The 12,990-nt window shown below is 39.5% G+C and overlaps 1 protein-coding gene across 2 annotated transcripts; it reads right to left on the reverse strand.

The window, feature by feature from the left end:
* Positions 1 to 6: 6 nt before the first annotated feature.
* usp37 (ubiquitin specific peptidase 37) lies at positions 7 to 12,965 on the reverse strand. 2 transcript variants are annotated; one of them, XM_026376193.1, is made up of 24 exons: positions 12,883 to 12,965; positions 11,549 to 11,777; positions 10,934 to 11,084; positions 9,981 to 10,069; positions 9,781 to 9,896; positions 9,222 to 9,299; positions 8,859 to 8,947; positions 8,664 to 8,757; positions 8,383 to 8,538; positions 7,885 to 8,016; positions 6,390 to 6,513; positions 6,016 to 6,254; positions 5,804 to 5,921; positions 5,586 to 5,665; positions 4,386 to 4,547; positions 3,997 to 4,050; positions 3,644 to 3,791; positions 3,346 to 3,565; positions 2,871 to 3,037; positions 2,557 to 2,617; positions 2,185 to 2,300; positions 1,905 to 1,974; positions 1,613 to 1,751; positions 7 to 1,481 (listed from the first exon to the last, which is right to left on the reverse strand). In XM_026376193.1, exons 2-24 carry the CDS (start codon positions 11,720 to 11,722, stop codon positions 1,394 to 1,396), a joined length of 2,865 nt encoding a protein of 954 aa, XP_026231978.1. In that variant the 5' UTR covers positions 11,723 to 11,777; positions 12,883 to 12,965; the 3' UTR covers positions 7 to 1,393. The 2 variants fall into 2 exon arrangements, with proteins under 2 accessions (XP_026231978.1, XP_026231977.1); XM_026376192.1 differs by having other exon boundaries at positions 8 to 1,481; positions 12,788 to 12,935.
* Positions 12,966 to 12,990: the final 25 nt, after the last annotated feature.

The following is a 12,990-nucleotide window of genomic DNA, read 5'->3' on the forward strand; positions in this document are numbered from 1 at the left end:
GCAGTTCATTCCTACTTTGCAAATACATTTTACCCTCTTCACGCTGGATTTAGGACAGGATGTTCAGGACACACAGGAAGGTGCCATGTTTTAGAGACAAAAACATAACAAAAATCCAATTTATAAATAAACGAGAGAAGTGCGACAGAATACTGTACTTCTGAAACCTAGCCACATAATGTTGGGTATCATTTCAGTCATGCTGAATTTGAATTACTTACCTTTCATTATGGGAGGTTGAGAAAATAAGTGTTTTCTAAATATATACAGCAGACACCATGTTTCACTGTCGCACCTTTGCTGTGTTGTAGTATGATTTTGCTTTTATGCGGTTTTTCAAGTTGTAACAAACTAAGAGGTGTACAACCAGTGTGCAGTACTAGAACCAGTACAAGAATATCAAAATATTCCCATTTCATTCTATATTCAAGCACAGCTGACAGGAGCTAGTTAAACAGGCTTAGAAGACATCTAAAATGGAGATGACAGTATACTGGCCTTAAAGAAGGTGACATTACACTATAGCTAGTTTCCCTGTTGGTGTAGTATTAATGAATGGTGTATCTTTATGGATTAATTAAGACACATCAACCCTATGCTGCAATAAATAGAAAACTGCTGCTTGTAGAGAAAAATCTGACTTGCACATTGTCAGGTTTTGACAAACATATTCACAAACAAGGTTGTGCAACTTTCAAAGTAAAGCTTGTATACATATTTATAAAAGTTTTCTTGGGAGGCACAAGATTAAAACCCCAAAAGAATAAAATGGGCTTTAAAAAGAAAAAGAAACAAAAAGCTCAGTAAAAACAGGCTCAGGCTTAGTTCTTTAGACCTATAAAATATGGAGATAGACACACACACAAATTAGCTATAAGTCAAGCACAAAAAGCAACTGGTAAACATCCACACACTCTGTTACAGTAAGCTTGAATTGGCCAGTTTGTGCCAAAACATAAATATTGCACCAAACATACCTGCTAAATGCAACAACCCTCTAACTCTATAATAGCTTATACTCCAACATAGAATAGATCTTTATTTAGTTTATATGGGAAATAAAGGGTTTGCAAAACATATATACTCCATGAAGCACCAGTAACATCTGGTGTTTGATAGTTGCTTTTAAGTCTAAGTCTGAATGAACGGCATTAAAGTTTAAAGAGGTGTATGAAGAACAAAGAAAACCATTACAAAACAGTTGTTTGATAAAATCATAGCAAAGAAAAACTCCAGCCCCAAAAATGGAGGCAACGTTTGATTCACTGAACGCATTTATCTGTATTTCTGGTACCATAAGCATTTACAGGTGCTAACTGAGACTGGTATTTACTGATTTGTAGAATAAAGAAGTTCATGAAGATGACAGGAAGTGGACAGCGATCAGTAGTACTCAGAGGGGCTGCAGGACGTTCCTTCCTGCCTCTGAAGTGCTGCTGGCTCCGGCTCTCTCCATCTCAGACAGCTGTTCAAACACATCCCTGAGGACACACGAGATAATGTGTGAAAGAGCATCTTAACTGCCAATTCACAATTCCCTCTGCTCTAAACCCACACAATAACATGAAAAATAAAAGCAGGAAAGTCGGATTCGTCTATTTTGCCAGCTCACTTGTGCATGTAGAAGAAGATGTATCCGCTGCGGTCACGATCTCGCCGGACAGCTGCTTCCTGTGTCCGTGACACGTCCAGGTCGTTGTAGGTCAGCCATGACTGCTTCTTCATGTCGTACACGTCACTGATATAGTGCCCTAGGGTGGAAGCACTCATGTGAGACAAGCAGTGATGTGCCATGATTATGCCTTAAGTGGGTATGGTGTCATTCCAACTAAAGATTATGTGGGCAAGACAGCAGAGACAATGTGAAATCTATCAGCTGATCAAATTACTTGTGTGGTGCTCACCAGAAGAGGAGCTGCTCCCAATGTGACTGACAACACTGATGAGTCTGAAAGAGTTTGCCAACTCTCCACTCTGTGGGTTAGGAGTTAAAAGCAGGTTACTAAGAGTGAAAGCAATACAGTGGATATTATTAGGATATCGACAAAACTTTTAATTCAAAACGTTAATTGAGTTAAATAAGCCCAAAAGTTGTTTACTGTAGGAACAGTACAAACAGACAAGCACTTTACTCTTGATATATAGACCCTTGTGCAGATGTTGTGAGGCAGCAGGATGTCGTACCTCCGCATTTCTCTTCAGGATTTCTGCCTCTGCTTCAGTGTACTCCATGTCCAGCACATCTTCGTTACCAGAATCGTCATCTGAGCCCAGCAGCTCAGGCAGAGAGTTGTTGAACTCTTTTGGATGAGAAGGGTGGACTGACATTGGTATAAGTTTCACAACACTGAGAGCCTGATTAATCTGGTTTATTATATGCCCTTATTTGATTGAGAACATGTCTGACTGAAATAGCCACTGCTCTTTTTACTTGTCAAGTTATTTCTCACTGGCACTATCAGTACAAAAACAGTGGTACTTTATAACTTGAAGGCGCTCCTTCACAGACTAGTTAGAGTTTTAGAGTGATCAAATAGGAGAAATTATGGCCCATACCTTGCAGGCTGAGCTCAGTGGCCCTCTTCAGATCATCATCCTCTCTCATCTCTTGGGCTTCCTGTGTTAAGAGTGGTGGGACTTGAGGTTACATCACAGAGACCGGATATAAGAACTTTCAACCCGTTTGGCATGTTCAGTCAGACCCAGTCTCCAGGTCTGCTTACCCAACAGATACAGGCTTGATATAAACACCAGCTCGGACTGGATTATCAACATTATCCATTACCATTACAAATCTTTACACTACAACATCAAAATGCTGCTTCATGGTTAAGTTTGGACTTCAGCTATCCGATGGCTTATGATCTTACATGCTCCTGAAGGCTCTGGGCCAGAGCTTGCTGCAGCTCCTGTTCCTCCCTCTCCTGATCCAGGCTATATTGCTGAACCCAGTCCAGCTCACCCTGCTGTTGCACACCCTCAGGAGTCTGGTTCTCCTTGTTCTCATCCATGGTCAAGTCCAAGGAATCCAGCATGTCTGTAATAGTTCAGCACATACATAAATCTGTTAATTAAATTACTAAAACTTGAGAAAGTAATCTCCACTTAAACACTGACATGCATTTAATAATGATAATGATAATGTATTCACTTTACAACTGAGATTTTGTGTAAATGATTTTAAGCAGTATGTGACTGATGTAGAACAAGTCTGTTGACTTTTCTATTTTATGTAGGATCTTGATGTCTTTTAATATTAGAGACAGATATTGGGACAGTGAGGACTAACTGCCCCCTGCAGAAACACCATCTATTCACTGTCTTAATCCCATGATGCTGAATTACCTGCAGGCTGTTTGGCATGTGTTTCCAGCAGATCTGTGTGATAAGACAGATCATGTGCATCTGTGTCCCCAAACCCTGTGTCTGGGCTGCTGGTTGGCTCATCTTCCAGAGGAGGTGGAGCAGAGAGTCCGGCCTCTTGGCGACTCATCTCCAGCACTGCTGCCAACATTTCATCATCATTTATGCCACTGAAATCTTCAGAGTCCATTGCTGCACCCCGCTGAAAACACATCAAACTGTGTCAAAACAGTAGCTGAGAAAAAAGGAGACTGAATCACACATTTTGAGGTCTAATCACCTCTTCCAGTCGGTCATCATTGTCAGGAAGGCAGCTGCTGAGGCGTCGCTTGCGGCTTGCATTCACTCTTCTGTTAGGCTCCTCCTCACAGTCAGAGTCCACAAGAACGGAGGTGGAGCTGGAGTTTGCCACTTTCCCTCCAATTCGTCTACACACAAACGCAGCCGGAAGTTCAGTGTTAATATTCACAACTCAAGAGTAAAATTGTGCCTGGGAAACTAAGTCCTTTTTGCATTAAACACTGATCTAGACTACATAATAATTTGTACAGAACAAGTTCAGAGCTTTGGCCAGTTTGAAATGAAACACTGGCTTCTTTTTTCTGTTTGACATCATTATCTAAAGTGATTTACCGGAGAGGTGCTGTGGAAGAGTTGACTGACTGTGACGTTTTCAGTGTTCTGGACCTTTGAGAAAAAAACAAAGCAAAAAACAAAACCAAAAAAACCTTTTAAATACCTAATTTTTTTGTTACAAGTTAATTAACCACCATCTCTGTGACTATGAAACTAAATGCAATGCATCAAGGTCAAACATTTTTTGCTTAAAACCCATATTCAATTATTCAGCAGCTCAGCATATAATTAAAATCAGACCAGTCACAACTCCTATTGCCACAGCTGTTACTTCAGAATATACAGAGCGTGATTTAAAGATTTTGAGTTTTGTTGGTGTAGACAATACATTTAACAAAATAACTATTATTCATATATTTTATTTGAGGGTATTTAAGATGTCTTACATTGCTTGGGAACTCCAGCCAAGACAAACTGGGGGTCGAGTGGATTCAGTGCAGTGGGAGAGCAGGGTCAGGTATCGAGGAATCACCACCTGTTGGCCCAGCTTGCTGTTCAGAGACAGCTGAGCATTAAAGCTGTACCGTTTCAAGTGTAGGATCAGCACTCTGTAGACACAAAAAAAGTTAAGAGCTTATTTTTACTCTAGTTATTGAGAGATGCTTACAGGAAATGACAATTGTGATATCAACTATAGCTGAACAACATTATAGCTACTAACATTAAACTTAGAAATTCTGCTCAACTCTCAAATGTGTTTACCTACTAAAGTTTTGTTTTCAATATATTAACGTACATTTAGTAATTTTGTAAATACTTTTATCCATAGTGATTTACTAGTGAGGTATAATTCAAGCAAAAAAATTAAGTCAAGGAGAAAACATTAAAGCAAAGTGCTTGTGCATGTACACTTCCCTCTAAAAGTATTAAAACAGTGAGGTTGGTTCCTTTATTTTTGCTGTAGACTGAAAACAGTTGGGTATGACATCAAAAGATAAATATGAGACAAAAAATGAACATTTCAGCTTTTATTTCTAGGTGTTTCGGTCTGGACATGTTACACAACTTAAAAGATAGCACCTTTTGTTTGAACCCACCCATTTTTCATGCGTGTAGCATGCGTTTTAAGTAGAAATCAGTCACTCTGATTGGTTTGCCAGGTGGGAAGGCACCCTGTTTTCAAACCTTTTATTTGAACCCACCCATTTTACATGTGAGCCCAAGTATTGGAACATGTGACTGAAAGGTGTGTTTTGTGTTCTATTATGTTGATTATTCAAACAATAAATAGAAATTAATGTCTACATTCAGTTTCAGATTAGTTTTTTTTTGTTCAGACCGCATTTATTGTTATTGTTATAGTGTAACCAACATAAAAAACCAGGGTGCTCTATATAGGTGACAAACAAGCAATAATAAGCTGAGAGAGAATGGAAAATCAATTAGAGCCATTGCACATACATTGGCCATAACAAGTACAACCACTTGGAATGTCCTGAAGAAAAAAACACCACCGGTGTACTAAGTCACAGATGTGTGTAATGGGTAGACTAAAGAAAACAACAGCAGTTAACGACAGAAACACAGAGCTGTAAAGAAACAAATGTTAGTGACATCATCAGCAACATTTCACCCTGTATAGATACCTGGGAAGTTTGCTGAACTTGTGTGTCACAGTTGCTGCTTTCCCATTGCACTTTTCACAAGAGTACTCAATTTCCTCCATCTGCAAAAGAAAAAGTAGCTAGCTTAACCATATTATACATTGTTTGGTTTCAGAACAGTTTTTTGCAAAGGGGGGACAGCAAGCTTGGAACGTGGCCCAAGATGAATATTTCATTGATTAAAAATGCAAAAGACAAACCCTAAAAAAGAGATCCAGAGAATCCTGAATCGATCGAAGTGGAAGAGTTTTCTTCCTGCGTGGTAGGTCGATGGACAAGTCATTGAACTGCTCTCTCTTGGTCACCACCTCCCCACAGCTGCAAAACAACATACATTTATTACTTCAGAGCCACTAACACTTTTGACAAATACTTTAAAGATTCTTCTGATCAAGGAGGAGATGGGCCTCACCCTTTGCAGGTGATTGTGTGCTGCACCTCAAATTCCATGTTAACTGCCACAGGGCAGGTGTAGATGCGGGAGGTATCCACCTCTTCACCAGGCTCTGCCTTGACTGTCGATGTTGTTGCCTCCTGGCCATTCTCAGATGCAACAGAGAATGACGCAGCTTCATTTGTCCAGCTCTTGTTCATTTTCTCCACATCATCCTTCAGCTGGTCCAAACACTGGCTCAGGAACTCATGAGCATCCTGACAAACATAACATTTGCCATAAAATTTTTACATGTTTCCACAGAAACTGACACAATTGTCACAATATGTCTATTATGATAAAGTTTGTGTGGAGTGTCATGACATAGATTTAATTCTAGAGGGAGATCTTACATTCTGCATGTTTCCAGAGAAACGCTCTGCTGTGGTGGAGATGGCACTTTTCACTTTCCTCAAAAGGTCCTTTTTGGTCTCTGGACAGCCCACATCTTTTTTGACCATAAGGTGAGCAAAACGCCTGCAGGGTGTGGAGATACCATGTAGAAATAAGCAAAAGCTGTAAATTGTAAAAGCCTTTTTAGGCGAGTTCTGAAATAATTTACTTTACCGTATTTTCCACACTATAAGGCGCACCGCATTATAAGGCGCACCCTCAATGAATGGCCTATTTTAAAACGTTTTTCATATATAAGGCACACCACATTATAAGGCGCATAGAATAGACGCTACAGTAGAGGCTGGGGTTACGTTATGCAACCATTAGATGGAGCTGCGCTAAAGGGAATGTCAACAAAACAGTCAGATAGGTCGGTCAAACTTTATAAATAGATTACAAACCAGCGTTCTGACAACTACCTTCACTCCCAAAATTATGTTGATGATGTGCTCTGGCCGTGTCACGCCTTTCAGTTCAAGTGATAAATTAATAACAATAAGTTGTGACAAAGGCAGCTAAAAAGTATTATAGTATTGTTCTTAATATTTGTCAGGGTGAGAGTTGTGTACATTAGTTGATCTTTGTTATGATAATTAGTTGCAGAGTGAGTGCTCTTTCCACTCTCTGTTCAATAGTACAGCTTTGACGTATTTTCTCCGTCGGTAAATTAAGTTAGTTTCCACAGTAAAACGAACTGGTTCATGTATATGCTGGGTGTGCTTTATACGTTTGTGCCTTGGAAAACATTTGTCTTTGTAAGTATTAACATGTTTATTGTCATTAGAAGTATGTTAGTTGTTACCTGTTACATGTGATAAATTACGTGTGCGTGTTATTGTAATTAGCTTCATTCAAGTCAAGCTAGCATGTGCGAGTGTAACATACAAAATGAGTAACGACGTGTATTATTTGATAATTTTGTTTCTTTCTGTTTCTTTCAGTTACATAAAGAAAAGATAAAATGTAGTAATGTAATGTTAAATTCTGTCGCTGCTGGTCTATTCCCGTGTTCTACTGCGTGACTGATCACTGCGTCGTAAGCGTGTCTCTTAATAGGAGCTATTTTGGGGTCTTTGGACAAACACACAAATGGAAATGAAACGGCACGCTTCGGGCAGTCATATATCCCAGCATGCACAGCGTGCTACTTCTTCTACGAGGGAAAATGGAGTCGGCGGCTGCTTACCGTAGTTGCGAGATCTGTTGCGGCTTAATATTGATCCATACATAAGGCGCACTGGATTATAAGGCGCACTGTTGGCTTTTGAGAAAATTGAAGGCTCTTAGGTGCGCCTTATAGTGCGGAAAATATGGTACATATGTTTTTGATCTTTTTTGGGGGGAATTTAGTTTGCCACTGACTGCTTCTAACCAAAAAATGAAAGACATCAAAGCAAGACTTTTCTGAATCACACTGAAGGCAACAGAGGCTACACAAGCTTAATGTAGTACCTGAGCAATGCATTAATAGGCACCTTCCTCCATGGGATGCTCTGTTTCAGCATGTCATTGGAGAAAGAGGGGAGGCTGAAGAGGGACTGCAGGATGGCATTCATGTAGCAAGTGTTACCCAAGTTGGAAAACCTGCAGTATAGAAGTATAAATGAATATTGCATTTTCTACACACTGCAACTAAATGTCTAATAACTAACCAAAAGTCTACAGTTAAATTCATGCTAGGTCCACGCAACACATTAGACACGTTTGTCTAATACGGAATTTGAGAACTTGCATCGACATATTTTTATAATGTAAGAAAATGTTTTACTGTCATTATTCATCTATGTAATAGTAAATCTAATTATTGTCAAATGAAAGACAGATGGTATCTTTGCAAGAGAGTCAAAAGCTTCTTTTCTGAGTTTTCCTTGTGTGTCTTTTGAATTTACAGCATTCACAATCAATGCAATCAATCTCTCCCCATTTTCAACCCATTAAAATTATTCTTACCCTTGCAGTGGGGGCTGAGTCGGTGCAAGAGTAGAAGGCCTCTGCTTATTCCAGCCGCCATAGTCCAGAGAGGTGCGAACCTTTTTGAATGGAGTGGAATGGTTGGGCAGCATTAGGCTTCTCTTGGTTGTGGAGGTCTGTGCTGTACTAGATGGTCTGACAGGATTTTAGAGCAGAAGATTGGTCTTAGTGACTGGCTTAACAGCAATTTGCTGATAATTTCATTTTCCATTTTAAGTCAAAAAGCTTAAGCAATGAAGTTGATTACTAAAGAAAGTCACCTGTCCAGGAAAGAGTGGCTCTGGCTGTAATCTTTAGTCACAGATCGGCTGCCATAGAAAGATGTGGGCTGGAGGGGAGTTGGACCCAGTGGAGCTGATGGCAGGGGGGAAAGTGCAGTCACATGACTCAGCACAGCAACTCTAAAATACAAGAAGGTCCTGAAGTATATGTAGTTCTGCTGGGAAAAAGTTTACCTGAGGTCCTGTTCTCCTCTGCCTGCTTTAGCTTTTCTTTGCAGCTAAGTAGAAACTTCCTGGATGGGTCAGAAGTGGCCTTGTTGTTGCTAAGAAAATAAGCAAAGTACCTAATTTTTTTAAAGAAAATCCATGCACCTTCACATATAAACTTGCATTTTCCAGCAGTTACACATTAATATAATGTCATTTTCACTACTGTAATAACTTAGGTTCTGGTATTTATCATAATATTACTTTGATAGACAAAAGCATTCAAAACAATAATGTAAAACACAAATAGCGTAGCCAAGAGTTCTGACAACAAGTTGCACAAGTCAGGCTCTATACTTCAGTGGGAGAAGTCAAAGGTGTTGCTTTTACCTTGAGGAGTCATTTTCCTTGGGGTAGTCCTCAGTTAGATCACTTTCAGAATTAAGGAGCCGCTTTCTTTTTTCACTCCTGAAAAACAGTAAAGATTTATGTCACAAGCCTAGATTCCTGAAAAGGAAAGAACATCTGCTGTGGTGAGAATTGGTTATGTGTGTCACACACATTGCAACAACTAGAACTGAAAACAACAACATTTAAGTCTCATGTAGGAAGATTATCAACAGGTCCCGAACTTGTACCACCGAACAAGTTCAAATTAGCCTGCTTGTTCTTGGGGTGATTTGACTTTACCTAGGTTTTGCAGGAGTACAAACAAGAACAACCAAGTTGTTAAGGAAAAGAAAAACTGAGAAATTAGACAATACTGACCATGCTGGATCTTGGATCTGGTAATAAAGAATGCTTGGATACTAAATAACCTGATATCTTGGATAAAAATGACTAACTTCAAATAGAGTTTAGAGTTTTTAGCATTTTAATCCAAAGCTACATTTTAAAATAATGAAAGGGCTCACAAGACATAATTTGCATATCAAATGGAGCATCTTACCTATTCTCAGAGAGTCCAGTGCGAGTGGGTGTGGATACTGCTCTGCTCGGGCTGCCAAGAGGCTTCCGTTGTGTTGTGTCCTCGCGGCCTTCTGCACTCTGCCGCCTTGGTGTTGTCTGGAAAATGTTTGGATATTTAACACATATGTAACCTCATCTAAATATTTTGATTTCAAAACATAGTGTTGTTTTGCTACTCACCTGTCTCTCGGCAGAAGGACTTGTCTCATTTTTCACAGAGCGGTTCCCAAGCACACTGAAGTTGGCACTTCCGTGGGATGATTTTAAAACTGCAAAATTAAGAAAGGGTAAGAACACACATAATCTCACAGCAAGTCTATAATAAAACTAAAACTATTTAAAGACAGTTCAAAAATGCTGCTAACAACTGAATTGTAATGTATGTATTTTAGAGCAATGTTGAACCTGAAATGTCATCCAACAATGTTTGACATCTGATGTATGATATTGTGATGTACATTTTTTTTAAAGAAACAAAATATTTTCACTGTCTACAGTACTGTTTAGAGGTGGCTGTCCCTTAACATACCATGCGTCCTGTGGGATACTGGTGAAACAACAGTATTATTAAATACGCCATCACAACTGGGATGGGAAGCCCTTCTTAGCAGACAGCAAGAGTTAAAGAAATTACTATCATTATATTAATATTATATGTGCTTTAACAAGTTGATGTCAAATCAGCAGACTGAGGATCAACACACTGTTCATCAACAAGCTGGTGTCTTTAGACCTACTCATGTTCTTTAAGAAGAAACAGTCGAAATACAAGGTGACTACACAGTATGATGAGAAGGAACAAGACAAACTTGTACAATCAGAAAAGAGGACAGAGTGGAATTGAATCTGAATGACATGCAACAGAATTAGTGTACATTTTCTGCTTCCTTCAAATTAGGCCAATTTTTATCTAAGGTTCATTTAAAATTCAAAATATTTTCATGTTAAATAAACTAAAAATAAAGGCAATAAAGCTTAACATAAACACACACAAAATATGCGGCAGTGGCTGAAGAGTTGAATGTCAATTGTAAGTGCCAATTCTAACCCCATCCACCCACCTGCCCTTTTTACCACAATTGTGCTGCAAACTGTTATCAAATCTTGGTTTTGAAAATAAGTGGTGTAGTTACCTGACTTTCCCTGCTTCAGCTTTTCCAGGTATTCTTTAGTCTTCTGTGACAAAGTCAGCGGCATCTTGTCTAGGATGATGACACTGTTGTCCTTCAAGGTCAGTATGATTCGATTTTGATTCTGGTTAACGTTCTTCACATTCTGGTTCAGCTAAGACCAAAAAAAAAAAAATTCAAGTAAGTGTGTGTTCATTTGCTCATGTGAGGACGACTGCCCACCTGCCAACCCACTTGATGGCAAACCAATCTGAGTGACTGAATTTCTACTTGAAACACATGCTATACACATGAAAAATGGGTGGGTGCAAACAAAAGGTGCTATTGTCCAATTGTATTGGATATATTGTATTAGATCCAGACGTAAACACCTGGAAATAAAAGCTGAAATGTTCATCTTTTGTATCATATTTATCTTTTGATGTCAAACCCAAATGTTTTCCGTCTACAGCAAAAAAAAAGGAACTGGTCTGACTTTTCAAATACTTTTGGAGGGGAGTGAAACTGCGGTCTAGTTAAAATTACATAATCTACCTTATGAGGAGATGTGCACAAAGATACCGCTTCAGTTGCACCCATTACTGTGTAAGTACAAATTAAGCACACATCAAACAATACCTGGAAATTTCTGGAAGCACCACTACAGTTGAACCTTAGACATAGGTTGACTTTGTTGTCCTTTTCCAGAATCTCAAAAGTTCCTTCTTTCCACCTGGTGGTACCCAAGTCTATGCTTGTAAAGCGAATCTTAACAGCGCCACCACTGGAGAGTTTGGGCACTGTGGTTGCCATGGCTTACTATCCAGTTGTTACACCGTCAAGGCTGGGACTTGTGATCAAACAAATCCTAAATAAAGGAGATTCAATAAAAAAAATGGTGTCAGTACAGTTATACCAATGTCCGGCATTCGTAGATTAAAATATAATCAATATGCTTTGACCACAACAGTAAGAATACCACTGCGCACGACTTCCACTCAAACAGTATGTTATTAAGTCAATGATGAACTATCATTACTGTCATTGCTCCAGACAGCTGACATTAAAACAGTCAACGAGCTCAAAGAAAAAGTTTACCGATTATAAAGCGAAGATTTGTATTACTCGGCTTATTACAACACAAAACAGTTGCAATTTGCTAAAATTAAAGGCAACAGGTGATGTACTCCGTTTCAAAGCTGACGTTACAAAGCTAATATAACCAAGTAACAAACTGTACTTGGCAGTCCGCGTTGGTCATAGCTTTACTTCTGAGCGCTTGTTGAGAGTCATAACAAAGTCCAAGTCAGCCAAAAGCACCGTAATACAACAGCTAACAGCACACGGCTCATTATCATAAAGACGATAACGTTACACTCTTAGCATAATTTTAGCAACAGCGATGGTTGAAGTCGAGGTACCCACAGTGCCCATGCTAATAATGTTAGCTGGCTAGAGGTTGCATTTACAGCCCATGTAGCCTATGTCAGTTTTAACGTTAGCCATCAAAGTAGTGTTAGCTTAATAGCCAATCTGTATCTCGGCAGCAAAGACGAGTGAAGGTGCACAGCATATTGCGACAACCGTTTTTTTACCTCTAGCTGGGTTAGGAATATTCTTACAAGAACAACAGTCGTACCCATGTGCAAAACCATTAAAGTTAAAAAAGCGCGTCAGAGTGACACAACAGCCGAGTTAAATATCTGATATGCAGGCAATGTCCTCCCCTCTTCTACAGACGCTGAATGGATGGAGGAGGCCGACATTAGCACATCTGCTAGCAGGCTAGCGGGAGCTAGCCAACTGGCTAATTTGCCTGATAGTAATATGATGATGAGAACAGTGTCACCGTTTAATTACATCGCCACCGTTCGTTACCTGACGATGATATACACTTGTCTTGAAACGTCTAAATCACACTATCGCTTTCGTAGGTCCTCCGAGGGCAACAAGTCTGTTTTGCCGGCATTCACCTGCTCCCCAGTCTGTGTTGTTGACAGTGGACCCGCACACTACGCTTCGCAACGCTGCTCGATGATGGCGGGAATGTGAAAATTTACAACGGAAATGATAACCGAGAG

The sequence above is a fragment of the Anabas testudineus genome, chromosome 21 (genome assembly GCF_900324465.2).
Source record: "Anabas testudineus chromosome 21, fAnaTes1.2, whole genome shotgun sequence".
Taxonomy (NCBI): domain Eukaryota; kingdom Metazoa; phylum Chordata; class Actinopteri; order Anabantiformes; family Anabantidae; genus Anabas; species Anabas testudineus.

Excerpts from the sequence above, each read along its gene's own strand:
- usp37 (XM_026376193.1), bottom strand. The coding sequence starts at position 11,722 with ATGGCAACCACAGTGCCCAAACTCTCCAGTGGTGGCGCTGTTAAGATT. Across the intron at positions 4,548-5,585 it reads AAGTTCAGCAAACTTCCCAG|AGTGCTGATCCTACACTTGA; the intron begins GTATCTATACAG and ends TTGTGTCTACAG. Across the intron at positions 2,301-2,556 it reads CACTGAGCTCAGCCTGCAAG|AGTTCAACAACTCTCTGCCT; the intron begins GTATGGGCCATA and ends CTCATCCAAAAG.